At 35.3% G+C, this 15,431-nt stretch overlaps 2 protein-coding genes across 3 annotated transcripts; one reads left to right on the top strand and one right to left on the bottom strand.

Moving 5' to 3' along the window:
* Positions 1-185: 185 nt before the first annotated feature.
* LOC107648690 (uncharacterized) lies at positions 186-4,741 on the bottom strand. 2 transcript variants are annotated; one of them, XM_016352501.3, is made up of 5 exons: positions 4,326-4,741; positions 1,969-2,173; positions 1,809-1,881; positions 1,280-1,445; positions 186-636 (listed from the first exon to the last, which is right to left on the bottom strand). In XM_016352501.3, exons 2-5 carry the CDS (start codon positions 2,132-2,134, stop codon positions 532-534), a joined length of 510 nt encoding a protein of 169 aa, XP_016207987.1. In that variant the 5' UTR covers positions 2,135-2,173; positions 4,326-4,741; the 3' UTR covers positions 186-531. The 2 variants fall into 2 exon arrangements, with proteins under 2 accessions (XP_016207987.1, XP_016207988.1); XM_016352502.3 differs by having other exon boundaries at positions 4,345-4,731.
* Positions 4,742-10,062: 5,321 nt separating this feature from the next.
* LOC107646841 (uncharacterized) lies at positions 10,063-12,492 on the top strand. The gene is given in 3 exon segments (XM_016350990.1): positions 10,063-10,083; positions 10,230-10,364; positions 12,349-12,492. Coding segments are annotated over 3 exon segments (300 nt in total).
* Positions 12,493-15,431: the final 2,939 nt, after the last annotated feature.

Genomic DNA, 15,431 nt, shown 5'->3' with positions numbered 1-15,431 from the left:
CATGTGAAAAGCAAGGTTGTGAAAATCGAAAATCCAGTATTTGCCTATTTGGTTCACCAACTAAAAGTACAAGGGTTCTAAAATATACGTTATTCACGTATTTGATATTAAATTAATTAAATAATAATAATATGCAAAGAACCAACATGTCCCAAATCATCTCTAAAAAGAGAGGAAGGAGAAAATTTTGGACCAGGAGACTAGAAGTATCAATTTTGAACATTACCATCTTAATCTCTTCTGCTAAAAAACGAGCAACATATCATTCATCTCATTTCTATTTTGATTAATTGCTCGGTTCCGGGAAAAATAAAAATAAAAAAATTGAAGGGTTAAACGGTTATACTATAATCCAATTAACAAATGAATTATAGTAACTCTCCTCCGCAAAGCGAAACAAATGGAGCAAAGAATGGTTTCTGTGTCCGATTAAAACAAAATTAGGGAAGAGAAAAGAATACTCCAAGAAGGATTCTCCTCACAAAATTCTGCACTTTGAGGAGGCCTGGCAACAGCATCATCAGGATCCAACTATAAAGAAGATAATCCTTCTCGTGGAGGACTCTGGATGGCGCCTATTCTTTGTGGAGGCCACACAACATGGGTCACCCTTCCTCGTATGAGGCCCAAAGGAATCTGCAAACACAATTTACATGTTACCAAGATGTTAAAAGGTTGCAACCATAGATGAAGCGTGGTCTGAGGCCTTGGCGCAATGGCAACTCACTTGACTCGTGAGCAACCACACCCTGGTTCGACTCTCGGAATCGATCCTTTCCCCTCTCCCCCTTTTGTGTGTGTGTGTGTGTGAGATAATGACCAAAAATAAAAGGAAAAGAACATAGACAAAGTCTACAACAATGAAAATCCAAATCAATAAAAATTTTCGGTCAAGGCTAACAGCATGGTACCCTTATTATCTATCTCAACATCAATGCACATGAAAATCAATATACAAAACCCAAAAACGGAGTCTTGTTAAACGACTGATATATTAATGTATGCAAGTATTCATGTGAAATATAAATCAGTAAGATGGCTCAGCTGTAGCTGTAAAACCACAGTGAATAGCACTTTGATTGAATACATTACGCATGGAACATAAGGATACTGGATTAAACAAAAGCTCATATACACTACTATCTTTAAACATGTCAACAAAATTGACATTGACAGATAATAAATTGCTTTTTTTGTGGCAATAGAAGCCTGGCTGGTCAAGGTTTGCAATATATTATATAAGTAACACGCCTTAAACTAAGTGATAAGAGAACCTTACAGATCCAAATAACTTTGAATCCATGCTAAAAGCCGCATTATCTCCCTCAACCCAACAATGTCCTTCTGGAACCTTCAACACATCATAGTTCTGACGACTACTAAACCATTCACCAGATAATGCAACTATTCTCTTTATGTGTCTCTCCTTGTGATTCAATGGGGAACTACAAAAGGTTTGGGATGCACTAATTAAAATCTTAAATAAATAAATAAATAAATAAATAAATAAAGTCACCAATTAAGAATTTCAAAAGAAGCAAAACTTAGATCTAATCTACATTCTAATAAAACATGAATTATCTTAGTAGTTGAATATAATAGCATAATCATTCACCAGTCACTACCAATAACTTGAACAGAAGTGCAACATTAGTCCAAGAAAAAATCCTTTGTGAAGTCAACCAATCACAGGGTCCAAGGTGGTTATTTTCCGTAACTGTTGTTTAACTTCTCTAGACATCATATACCAATGTAAAATATGGCATATAAATGCAAACATATATTCAAGAGTGAAACAAATGTATTACCTGAAGACCACAACATCTCCATGTGAAAATTTGTATTTGTCAATGCAAAACTTCTCAACCAAGACATAATCATCTGCAGCATAACCAAATGGTCAAATAACAAAATCTGCAATCCCAAAAAACCATGTTTCTTATGAACCCCCTTTGGCAAGAATATTACCAGAGAAGTTTCCTGCAAAAGAGCTGGTTTTTGGATTAAGTGTGGGAGACATAGAGCCACCCCGAACTGGAACCACTGTTACATAACGATCAGACACAGTAACAGTAATGATCCCAAATGTGACAAACTTCTTGGTAAAATTCCACAGAAAGCTGCTTGATCCCATTTGTTCAAGTGCATGTTATGCCAAATGTATGTAAACCATCTGCAACCAACTTCCCGAAATAGCAATGAGAACAGGGGAATAGAGGAATGTAAAAGGATAAAAGCACATTCATTTAAATATATTGCATTAGTCAGTCAAAATTTTCCTTTTTATGATTTTTGAGTGCAGAGCTGTTACAATTTTTAAGAAAAAATAAAGGGACAAAAAATAACATAAACTTTTATGCAAAACAGATGAAACTAGTTCTCCGTTGTCAATGGAGTGTGGATATGTGAAATGAAAAATTTGTAAATAAAAACTTCATCATGTTATAAGACTTCTCATTTTTTAAGACCCCACCAAGCCCTAAACATCCACAAACTCTAATAATATAACATCTAGTTTGCCTAATTAATTAAGGAATCTTGAAAAGATAAAGCCAAGAACAAAAAGTAATTTCCTCTTTCCAATATATTGCTGATACAATCAAGCTAGAACAGTAATCCAAAGTGCTTTAAAACATACTTAACAAAACAAATTAAATTAAAGAATCTAACAGGTCTAGCTGAGGCTTATTCATTAATGACATTTCTTAACTACAAATATTGACCACATGATTTAATTTTTCATCAACATTAATCGTCATTCTGTATTCTCAAGACATCTAAGTAAGACTTTCCATTAAGTTTGGGAGCAGAAGCACCCTCTCTGTTATAACATATCATTTATTATTTATAGATAATACATAAAATAATAAAAGCATGTATATATAAGATTCAAAAAAAGCCTTATGCATTCTTATTTATATAAAGTAGGAGAGTTAAAAGTAACATAAACATTTAGTAAAATTCGAGGTTCTGAATACTGAACCAGCATTGAACTGCTCTAACTACTAATTCACTGGTTTATTGGTTCAACCAGTTCTACCGTTTTGTAATAAAATAAAAAATAAAATATAAATAAACACACTAAAACATAATTACAAGGTTCTGAAAACCGGACCGGTCATCGAACTGCTCAAGTCACTGGTTCATTGGTCCAACTGGTTCAACCGGAATAACCGTTTTATAATAAAATAATAAATAAAATATAAATAAACACACTAGAACATAATTATAGTTTAACATAAACTTTAAAATGTCATTCAAATTTAAAGCACTACATAAAATATCATCAACCAAAATCTTAACTTTTCTGGTTATAAGTTTAAAACAAGGTCTATTGTTACTTAAGCTAAGAGCATAGATCAGACAAAAAATGAAGTGTTAACTTCTTCAATTATAAGTTTAAGAGCTTTGTGATATAGTAAGAGTACTAAGCACCAACTTATGGCAATATGTACTATCAAAGGATACATACGCTCATGTTTTGTGTGTTTGTTGCCACTTTGTTTGGCTAATCAAGTTTAGTTTTAAAGTATGAAATCTCAAAGATTCTAGACGGTGATTTCTTAACCAATAAAGTAAAACTAACAATATTCAAACTTTACACACAGTTACTTTCAAGTTTCAAGTTGACATAATAGTGATTAATCACATATCATTTCAGTGTTTTACTATATTTAATGGTATTAATACAGACAAATGATAATTACCTAGTTTCTGATGGCTAAAACAGTAAAACATAGTTGCTAAAATATCATTAAGACGATAATTATTTGAGTTTATTTCAATACATAATTTGTTATATTTTGTGATTAAATTACAAGTATTCCTTTAGGAGGCATTTGTTTTGTTTTTTGGTTTATAAGTAGTTCATAGAAACTCAACCTGACAAAGCAGGACAATCCATTACACAGTACTTGCAATAACCAAAACATCAATATCAAGAACCTGCCATAACTTGCGAGTTCATTTCAATACCCATTTTCTTGTTTTACTAAGATGTTGTTATCCATGATTTCTAATTTTTAACACAAAAATTAACATGCTTTAACGAAGATTAACAAAGTTTTCAACCCAATTTTAACAATCTCAGCATAATGATTAACAACAGAAAAAAAATACTGAATGAGGCAATGAGCACAAAATTTATCACCAAGAAATTTTAACAAAATTTAACAACAGAAAAGAAAAGCAAGAACAAGGTAGTAACAATTTATCAGCATCAATTTATCATCAATATAACAGAGTTAACCAACCTAGAACAAGTAAGAACAAGCTAGTAAGCCAGTAACAGAATTGAAATTTATCAAGAAGCAGTGAGCACTAACTGAGCATCCGAGGCATTGCCTTCGGCGAGGGCAGTGACCAGAGATTTGCGGGAGAGCGACGGACGACGGGAAGCTGGCAACGAACACTGGCGAGCTGGCGACGGACGACGGGGATCTGGCCACGAACGCTGGTGAGCTGGCGATGAACACGACGGATGGAAGACGGCGGAGCAGAACCTGGAGACGCTGGCGTTGGGCGAACGGCAGGGGCCTTCGAGCAAGATAAACCAGGAGGAACGGCGAACAACCACGATGAACCAGGCGGCGATGGTGAGGCCACCGGCGGCGCGATGAAAACTAGGGTTTTCAAGGAAGAATGGGAAGAGCTTTGGTACAACCTCTGCCGCTCTGCAGTGAAATTGAAAGGGGAGACTAGAGAGACTGGTTTGCAAGGTTCTGAAAACCGAACCGGTCATCGAATTGCTTTAGTTACTAGTTTACTGGTTTATAGGTTTAATTGGTTCGACCGTGATTAAACCGAAAAAATTATTTTATAATAAATAAAATATAAATAAACACACTAAAATATAATTATAGTCTAATATAAACTTTAAAATATTATCCAAATTAAAAATACTACATAAACCAGAATGTTATAATCTCATTCAAATACAAACTTAAAAGTCAAATAACAAAAATAACCAACCAAACATAAAATGCCAGCATCCAAATTTATCATCAATCATCAAAATCTGCCACAACTTACTGCAGATTTGCTTCATTGATATCATTAACTACTTGGACCAGAAAAATTAAGTGGTGCAGCATAACATGTACTACTACCACCACCACCACTTTCATCTAAATCAGCATTAATATCATCTATAAATGTACAATTAGATTTAATTTTTATTGTGCAAATACGACTACTCATACTCTACCAGCAACAACATATAACTTGTGAGAAAAAAAAAAAGAGATGAAAGTATCTATTATCTCTGAGGTCCTTCTCAAAACCGTTTATTATTAGTACTAGACTTATCAACCAACCCCCTTTGATCTTACTACTCTTCATTCCCTGTATTGTAAGCAAACCCACCACCATCATTATTATCATCATGTAATACATCATCGCTAGTCATTATTAATTAATTACCTCCAAATCAAGCTTCTTTCTAAACCCTTGTGGCTTGCGAGACTTGTTTATGGATATGCCTAATAGAACAACCAGAGGAGATCAGGGGCCATGCAAAGCTTCATGTGTTTTCTTTTTTTTTTTTTTTTTTTTTTTGTCATGTGAATTTTCTGCTTGTGGAATAAAGTGTGTTAGATATCAAGCTTGTGATTTATCCATGCTTACATCATTATAGCTTCATCAAGATGTACCACCACTCTTGCAATGAAATGAAAAGCCTTGTTATGAATGCCAAGAATAAAATTAATTGAATTATTTAGTAAAGAAACTCTATTCCCCTGTTTTTGTAGCGTGTGTGATAACTATGTTATATGAGTGCTTTATGTGAGTGATATGAGTGGTTTATGTGAGTGATATTGATATTGAAGATAATTAACTCATGAAAGTGTGTTTTTCATGATTAACTCATTCTGTGCTTATTAATAAACTTTAAACTATAAATCAATCTAAAGTAATCCAAACATACATTTTAAGAAAGATGTTATTATACATCTTACTGCATTTAGTAAAAATAATATGAAACGAAATTGGACTATGAAAAGTAAGAAAAATTCTTTCATGAGTAAGGGAGTGGAGAGGAATACTAACATTTAATTTGATTGATCAATAATTAATAATGATGAGGAAGTCTCAGGTATGTGGCAAAGACAATGATGAGGACAAGAACAACAATAGTAAGAATAAGCTAAGAAAGGGATTATGGTCACCAAAAGAAGATGAGAAGCTCATGAAGTACATGATGAACAATGGACAAGGTTGTTGGAGTGAAGTGGTTAGAATGCTGGGTTGTAAAAGTGTGGCAATTATTAATCAATTATATAACCATTAATCAAAATTATTCAACAGCAATGTTTAGCAATTAGCACCCAACAACTAATCAATGCGTCAACAATTAATCATGCTTCAAGTCTTCAACAGCAAGATTTAGAACAATTAATCAATGCTTCAACTATTATTATTACAAAGAACAAAAATTATACCTAGGGTTAGAAGCCGGAAGCCTGAAAAAATGCAAAGTTGACGGGGACAGTGGCTGGCAAGAGGCAAGACAGTGGCTGATGGGTGGAAGGGGAAACAGATCTGGTGCCGGCGGGAAGACATTGCGCGACGGAAAGTGGCTGCACGAAGCCGCGAACAGAGGTGACTGACGTTAGCTTCACGGACTGCACGGCGGCGGCGGTGACTGACAGAAGTTGCGCCAGAAGCTCCAACTGCTGCACTGTTGCTTCTAGGGGTGGCAAAGCGGGCCGGCCCGCCCCGTCCCGCCTAGGCCCGCCCTATAAACAGGGCGGATCGGCCCGTCCTGCCAACTAAAATGGGTTCAAAATGCTAGCCCGCCCCACTTTATGGCGGATTGGCGGGTCAGCGGGCTAGCCTGCTTGACTCTTTTTTTTTTTTTGAAAAATAAAATTCATTAAAATTAACCAAAAAATAATAATTAAAAAATTAAATACAAATAAAAAATAGTAAAATTATAATATAATTTTTTTACTATTTTTTTTAAATTTTTAACTTCAATAAAATTGTTCAAAATAATATTTGTCAATAGAATTATCTTTATTTTAAAAAATAAGTCACATAATTTGAGCATATATACGAAATTGTAAAATAAAATAAATAAAGTTAATAACTAAAAGAAGAATAAAAACAAAAAATAAAAAAAAAGTGTTTAAAATTCTATAATTATTAATTTTATAATAGTAATCACTCTTTTATTTAATAAAAAAAAGAAAAATAAAAATATTTGGCCCGGCGGACCGCCCCGCCCCGCCCCGCCAAAACCCGTCAATTCGGAGGTGTGTGTTTGGCGGGTTTTTTTAATTTGGCGGGTTCCAAATCCTAGCCCGACCCGCTTTTTTAGCGGGTTTAGCGAATCGGCCCGACAGATTCAACCCGTTTTGCCACCCCTAGCTGCTTCGCGTTCTGCAATACTTCAGCGTTCTGCTTCTGTGTGCTGGAGAGGAGAGGCCGAGAGGGGTGCTTGCAAATGTTAGGCATTAGGGTTCACAAGTCACAACCAAGCATCAACGCACCGTTTTTGAATTTTCATTTTTGACCCATTTCAAAAACCGTCCGGTTCACAGTTCGATTCGATCGATCGGTTCTCGGCCGGTTCAACGGTCTAATATCGATTTTTGAATTTGGCGTTTTTTGCTTCTAACCGAATTGCATTTGGCATCGGTTCACGATTCGACCGGTTCAATCGACCGATTCGAACCAATTTTTAGAACCTTGCTGGTTTCTCAATTCAGAAACCCTTTTTTTTAAATAGCAGAACATCATGATAAATGGGAAGAATTGAGAAAGGCCCATGTCATACTATTATTCGTCTCAAAAATTTAAATAAATAAAAAAAGGGATGCTCCTATAAAGATGCATGAAACGTCTTTTTGTAAAGACGCTTACGTGTTGTTGTATTATTGGACGTTTTAATGAACCGATTTTTTTAAATTTGTTAACTAACCAGAATAAATTCGATTTTTTATAATAATAATCAATGTTATGAAATCGGACCAGATTGGCCAGTCGAATCGGTTTAACCGGGAACCGGTGTGAAAAAACGATCCGGTCCACTTTTTGAAACCGACAATTTCCAAACTGCTAAAAAATTGATAAAAAACCGACCGGTTCTTTTAAAACAGCGTTGCTTCATTAATTTTTAAAAAGAAAAAAACAAAGCAACTATCCCCCAACACCCACCTAGCGGTGGCAAGCGGGGAAGCCCGCCCCGCCCCGCCCCGTCAGAAGCCCGCCCCGACCCACCTAGTGAGGCTGTCCCAGAATTCCAGCCCGCTCCGCCTAACGGCGGGCGGGCGGGCTAAGCCCGCTAAATATCCTCTTTTTTTTAATTTTAACTATTAAATAATATGTATAAAGGCATAAAAAAATCTCTTCAGTTTTTTACTTTTAACTATTATAATTTCTAAAAGTATAAACAAATTATAATTTTTATATTCACAAACATTAAAGTCTTTGTAATTATAAATATTGTTCCCAAAGCAAAATAAACATAATCCAAAACATAATTATAAATATTGTCTCTAAAACAAAATAAACATAATCCAAAACACTCAATTTTCATCTTCATTCTCTTGTAAGTTGGGTTGGGGTCTTGGGGGAAGTTTGGTTTTGAAAAAAAAAATTGTAAAAATACCCCTTGCCAAAAAATACTAAGCCCAGTGGGGAAGCCCGCCCCGCCAAAGTCCGCAAAAGCCCGCGGTTTAAACGGTGCGAGTTAGGCGGGCTTTTGCTATTTGGCGGTCCTAATTTTTCAGCCCAATTCGCCTTTTTTGGCGGGTTACGCGGGCCAGTCCGGTGCGTTTAGGCCTGTTTGCCACCCCTACACCCACCCCTTCCCCCCAATGCCCACCCCACCCCCAATTTGTGAATCACTATCCGCCCTGAAAGCTGAACTCTGAAGCCAAGTTCAAACTCACCCAACCAAAATCCTAAGTTCTCCCTGCAGCGGTTCTGCCGCAGTCCATGCTGTCGGCGCCTCTGCGTCCTCTCTTGTAGTTGTAGCTTGGCGTCCTCCTTCCCCCTGTCCCCGTCCTCCCTGGCTTCTCTCGAACTTGGAGCAGCTCCTCGCTGTGTCGCCACTCGCTGTCGTCTCGTCGGTCGCCGTCCATGTCTCCGTCGAAGTTTAGCGGCACTGCTTTCACTTCTTCGGTTCTTCTCTTCCTTTTATGCTCTGTTGCTGATTTTTGAATGTGAAATTGTGAATGGATTAATGGAAAATCAAATAATTGATTTTGTGCTGTTGCTCTTTTTTTAATTCCTAAAATTTTTGTTGAAATTTTCTTGCTGCTGCTAAAAATAGAAATCAAATCATTATTAAAATTTTTGTTTAGCTTTATTGATTTCAGGTTTAGTGTGATTAGGGATTACTTGTTACTGTTTTGTAATGATTGTTGTTGAATGCTAAAAATGGAAATCAAATCAAATGTTGTTTGTTGCTGAATGTTGAATGCTGTTGGTAGTATTAATTTTGTGCTGTTATTAATTTTCTGGTTGTGCTGCTATTGCTGCTGTGGGTTCTGGGTTCTGGGTTCTGGTGTGCTGTTGTGTGTTTTGTGGCTCTTTTGTGTTGATCATCTATCTCAATTGTCAATATTCACTCTTCACTTGCATTGTGTTGATCATCTTTTGCAATTTTCAATGTTCTTTATCAGAACTGAGAAGGCAAATGGCAATCTGAACCAGCAAAAGGATTTTCGCAGCATCAGCATGTGCTCACAATTGCAGGAACAAGAAAACTAACTCTTTTTCTGCCCTCTAGTACCTCTTCATCTTTCCTTCTATTTCTGCACTCGTTCATTGTATAGTAAGTCAACCCTTTTGGATTACTGGCATAATTGAATTGGAGATTTAAGAGAGACAGTTGATTTCTTAATACTGAAAATTCACCTTTAGTTTTGATCTAATTGTTTTGTTTAGTAGGAACTAATAGAATCTCTTCATGGCTGTATCATTGTTGTTTTCTAAGTTATACTAGTTTCTTGTAAGAGAATTAATGCTAGCTAGTCTGGCCTTCCGTTTTGCACAAATAGCTAGTCTGGCCTTCCGTTTTAGGCTAGTATGATTCAGTCATCCAGCTACATTATGGGTGTGATGGAAACACTCGTATGTTTATTCATGTTTTTTTAAAAACACTCCATGTAGGACATAGTTTTATGATGCAGAGATTATAATTATGGGTGTGATGATGTTTTTAGCAGTTTTGGTTGAGAAATGCGACTCTTATATCCCCATACTTTATGATTTTACAGGATAAGATAAATAATCAAATTGAAGATTGTTTCTCATGTACAAGTTCAAATAGAGAAAGTTGGGGCAAATGTTCTTCTTTAGGAGGCAATGATGAAGAACCTTGTGCAGATTTAAGGATCAATAACCTCCCTCAGGTATATGTATATTGCATACAGACATGTGCACACGTGCATGCACTCACAATGTTTATATGTTTTTCTTATTGTTCTTGGTTTTATTGATTAAACTAAAGGGTGATATTGAAAATGATGTGTAAGTGAAGTGAGATTCTAATTTGAATGTTAGTTCATATCAATGTGGTCTGTTGTCGTTGCTTCTCATGCTTATTTGTAAAGTTTGAGTACGTAATAATATCATTGATGTTAACAATTTCAGACTACAGATGTATTTGCAACATCTTTGAGAAGCATGAAAGAAGTGTGTTCAGAGCCAAAAGAAGATGAACAGAAGCTCAAGAAGAACAAGAACAAGTCGAGTTAAATCTCAGAGTGGTCCCTGAACTTGCACTCGAATCTCAAAGTCGTCCCTAAACTTGCATTGGCCCCAATATTGTCCCCGAATTTAACAAAGGTGACTCACGGTCGTCCCTGAAGCATTTTCCGGAGAATATTCCCAAACGGCGTGATGACATTTATGGAGAGGTGCCACGTTGGAAAGGTAACGGCTATCTGACGTGGCTGTTATCATTTTCTAACTCAATTTAGTCCCTGAATTGTTTTATGATCCTGATCCCAACTTATTATTAGAAACCACTCTATTTCTTCTTCTCTGCTCTCCTTTGTCTTCTCTGCCATTGTCTTCTTCTTTGCAACTTTAACATAGTGTATAAATTTGACGAATTCGGACCGCTTGAGCTCCTTATAATACCACACCGCGTCTACATAATTATCAACTCTACCCTATCCCTCAATCATAGAACGGAAAGTGGTCTCATCAGGTCCAATCCAACATTCTTCAGTTTCACAAACAACTTCTAAGCAGTATCCATATTGGATGCTTTTCCATACCCAGTTATCATAATGTTATATGCAACAATATTGGGACTGAACCCTGCCTCTTGCATTGACACCAAAACCTTCTCAGCATCCCTCAATCTTCCTTGTTGGCTATAAGCATTTAGGATCACCAACCAATTCTCCATATTAGGGACAATTTTGTCTTCTCTCATCAAGCTAATTATGTCTTCTGCCTTTTCATACAATCTAAAACGGGTGTATATTGTAATCATACCTGAATATGCCGGTTCAAACAATATCCCAAACTGCCTCATCTGATAAAACGTGAACTCAGCCTCCTCAATGTTCCATCCTTTCCTGTAAAGCCCCATCAACATGCTGAATGACGCGTCATTCGGTGCCACACCAGAATCCAACATGAGTCGGAACCACTTCGTCCCCAATTCCACTAAACCCTACCTACGACAAGCGTATATGAGGGTGTTGAAGCCTGCAAGCTCATTTTGGACCCGAATTTGGTTCTCATTTCCAAAACCAGTTTCTTTGCAACTTCCCAATCTTCATTCTTGCTCAGCAAACGAATGATGACGTTGCAAGCACCATCATTTTGCTCCAACTTCCCCATTCCCGTCTTCCACACAAAAAATGACATCGTTTTGGCGCCGTCGCTCATCCTCTCAAGCACTTTCAAGATCGCATTGCAATGCTCCGTGCTTAGTTCAGGACCAACTGAACAGTAATCCAAGTTTTTGTAGCCCAACCTAAATTCAACTCCGATTTCTAACATGGTTGCTGCCTCCACCTATCATGACCCACTCAATTCACGCTCAACAATGGCAGAGAAGACGAAGGAGAGCAGCGAAGAAGAAACAGAGTGATTTCTAATAATAAATTGGGGATTAGGGTTATAAAACAATTCAGGGACTAAATTGAGTTAAAAAAATGATAATAGCCACGTCAGATAGCCGTTACCTTTCCAACGTGGCGCCTATCCATACACGTCATCACGCCATTTGGGAATATTCTCCGGAAAATACTTCAGGGACGACCGTGAGTCACCTTTGTTAAATTCGGGGACAATATTGGGGCCAATGCAAGTTTATGGACTTCTTTGAGACTCGAGTGCAAGTTCAGGGACCACTTTGAAATTTAACTCAACAAGATCAAGAAGAAGAAAAAGAAGAAAGGTGAGACAGCTAACAAAAAGGGAAAGGGTGACAGGTTTGAGAAGTTGGAGGCTCTGAGTAGACGACTGCGGCATTGCCTTCTAAAGGGATCAATCCATTGAAAACACTAGTCCTCTTGAACATTTGTATCATACTGACTGACAGATAGATATTCTTCATGTCTACTTCTGATGTTGTTAGAACATCAATGTGATCCTATATTTGTTGTAGCCACTCCTTGGAATTTGGTTTTATTGATTTGTAATTGTAGGTAGTCAGTCCTTGTTAATATTAAAGATTTTTGAATTTTATTTTTATAAAATTTTCTTTTTAATAATTAAATATTCTTACAAGTGTTTTATAACAATATTAAAACAGCAACGTGTAGATGAGAACCCACCAGAGAGCAAACTAATATTACTATTAAAGTGAAATCAATAATATGTTTCCATTGAAAATTAAAATTAGTCATGAAATTAAATTATATGGAAGATCCTGCAAAAACATATAAAAAATTCTAACTTTCTAGTCTCTCCAAAAAAAGCCAATAGAGAGCCAGAATAGAAGCAAACATGAAAGATATTTGAGTAATCCCTGTAATTTCTATACAAAGACAAACCCAAAATCTAAATCTTATATACTAAAATACAAAGGAATCACCAAGATGAGAACCTAAGGGAATGAGATTCAATAACCAGTAAGCAATTGTTTAAGGCTATACACCTATCTCCTAAGCTATAATAATGTGATCTCCAACATAAGATTGATAGACAGCAACTCTATCCTCTACATACTTCTTTTGCCACCTCCTGAAAGCTGCAGAGTGCCACTGGCTGAATGTATTATTATATTGACGGGCTGAGATGATACAAATCCTCCATTGTAGATTTTTACCGACTTCTTAAATGCGTGATGATTTTGCAAAATTGAGAACTAATCATTGGAAATTCAAGAGATCTTCAAATAGAATTATATCCAGTGATGCATATTCTATGCATGATCTTAAGCCATTAATTCAAAGAATTTGATTTCAAATTGTCTTCATCTTTAAAAACTTGAGTAATATCCAGAGATCTTTTTCTACTGCTGATTTTTAGCTTATTTTTAGCTTTTCTATATCTGTTGTAAATGCTCTTCCAACAACAAAAAAGAATATATGGACTTCAAATAACCTGTTCACCGACATCAAAAATCAGTTATCATATTCTAATCACAAAAACTTGTAAAAAATTTTAGATTTAAAAAGCATTCAAATATATATATATATATATATATATATATATGCAGGAAATATATTGTCACATAAACTTTTTCTCAAGATAATTCAGTAATGCTATACCAATGAAACTAACCTTTAGATGATTGAACAGTAAAATTGCCAAACTAAAATAAAAAATTCAGATCCATACTCAGTCTCATTATTTTTAAATGGCACCTACTCAAATGAAGATGTTAAAAATATCTTCTTATAAAGATTCTTGTGTTAAAAGTGTATTTTGTTTGTTTAGTCACACTTTAAAGAAAAATAACACTTTTGTAACACATCAAAATCAAACCATACAATTCATGATCTAATGATAAAAAAGAAGCATCTTCATATGAAGACAATTGTACAATCTTTATGATAGTATCCACCTTTTTAAATTATCCCCACAACTTCAATAACTATACATCCAACCCCAATTGTCCAATCCAATCACAGTGAACAACCACCACAATGGAAGAAATAGATACATGTATCCTAAGGTGTATTACTTCTAATTATAAATAGAAAAAGTCTAGGAGTCCAGCAACTTTTATGTTTTCTGGCCAGCACTTAACCATCAAAACAAAAGTGAGTGATTTTCCACCATTAGATGTAATCTCACACCATTAAAAATACTATTGATGACTAATTGATGGTTACAAAACACCAAAATTACTGGCCCCTAGCATTCCTCTTATAAATAAAAGTTACCCGCTTTGTTCATATCTATCACAACTCAACAATCATGCATTCACTATAGTTAAATCTCACCAGTAAAAATTGGAGGCCAAAGAAGAAGTCAAATTTGCATTTGAAAGCTACAATCATATAGTTACATAAAAAAACAAAAATAGAAAATACCATTTTTTTAGAGATTGTGTTTTCAGTTCACTCAAATCTCAAACCTTGATAAGTAAAAAAAGGATGAATAAAAACCAGTCAATTATGAATTGAAAAACAAAAGGATGGAGCATTGGAGAAAGGTTTGAAAAACTAAAAATCCTGTATCATGAATAGGGGCCTCTTTATTTTGATGAAACACTTGAGCAAGGACTTGAAACAAAAAATCTGGTATCATAATCCGTAATTATTCATTGTTCTAGATTACAGAGCCATAGTAATCATAATTTAACCAAAAAGAAAATGAAAAATCATGGAATTTAAGAGAGAAAATGGAAGGAGCGAAAAAAAATGAGAGAAGAAGCTAATAGGTACTCAGTAATCGATTTTTCCGTCGTCGACAATCATACAAGTAAGGACGAGAGAAGAAGAATCGTTGTCGGAAATCTTCTCTATCGTTGTCGAAGGGTTTCTTTGCTGGGAACTTCTAGCGGCAATCTCCGGTGAACTTAAGATTGAGCCGGTAAACAAAGAGATGAGAGCTCGAACTTCAATGAGAGAAGGGAGAGAAACGAGACGCTGTGGCTAGATTTTTTTAATTTTCGGGTCAGTTTTATAGATTAACGAGAGATTAAGCTTGGATTTGGGATTTGGGTTTGGACAGAGATAAGGGATTAAGGTTAGAATTTTTTTTTTAGAAATTTAATTGTATTTTTAAATTATTAGAAATTTAAATGTCTGTAAAATAAAAATTCAAGGATATATTTGTTTTTTTATTACAAAATTTAAATATAATTCGGTTTAAATTGTGTAAATCGATCGAAAAAAACAGGATCTAATAATTATAGTGCGGACAATTAGATTTATTTTTTAGTTATAATAAACTGATTTTGTTCTGATTTATTAAAAAATAAATTATTAATCGGTTTAATAAAGATATCCAATCATATTATGACATGTATACAAGTCTTTAAAAAAAAGACATTTTTTATG

Source organism: Arachis ipaensis, chromosome B6, assembly GCF_059453495.1.
Source record: "Arachis ipaensis isolate K30076 ecotype BB chromosome B6, ASM5945349v1, whole genome shotgun sequence".
In the NCBI taxonomy this organism is placed as follows: Eukaryota; Viridiplantae; Streptophyta; class Magnoliopsida; order Fabales; family Fabaceae; genus Arachis; species Arachis ipaensis.
Note: the sequence above shows the minus strand (reverse complement) of the source record. Positions and strands in the feature narration are given on the sequence as shown.

Excerpts from the sequence above, each read along its gene's own strand:
- LOC107648690 (XM_016352501.3), bottom strand. The coding sequence starts at position 2,134 with ATGGGATCAAGCAGCTTTCTGTGGAATTTTACCAAGAAGTTTGTCACA. Across the intron at positions 1,882-1,968 it reads TTTTGCAGGAAACTTCTCTG|ATGATTATGTCTTGGTTGAG; the intron begins GTAATATTCTTG and ends GTTATGCTGCAG. Across the intron at positions 1,446-1,808 it reads GGAGATGTTGTGGTCTTCAG|TTCCCCATTGAATCACAAGG; the intron begins GTAATACATTTG and ends AACCTTTTGTAG.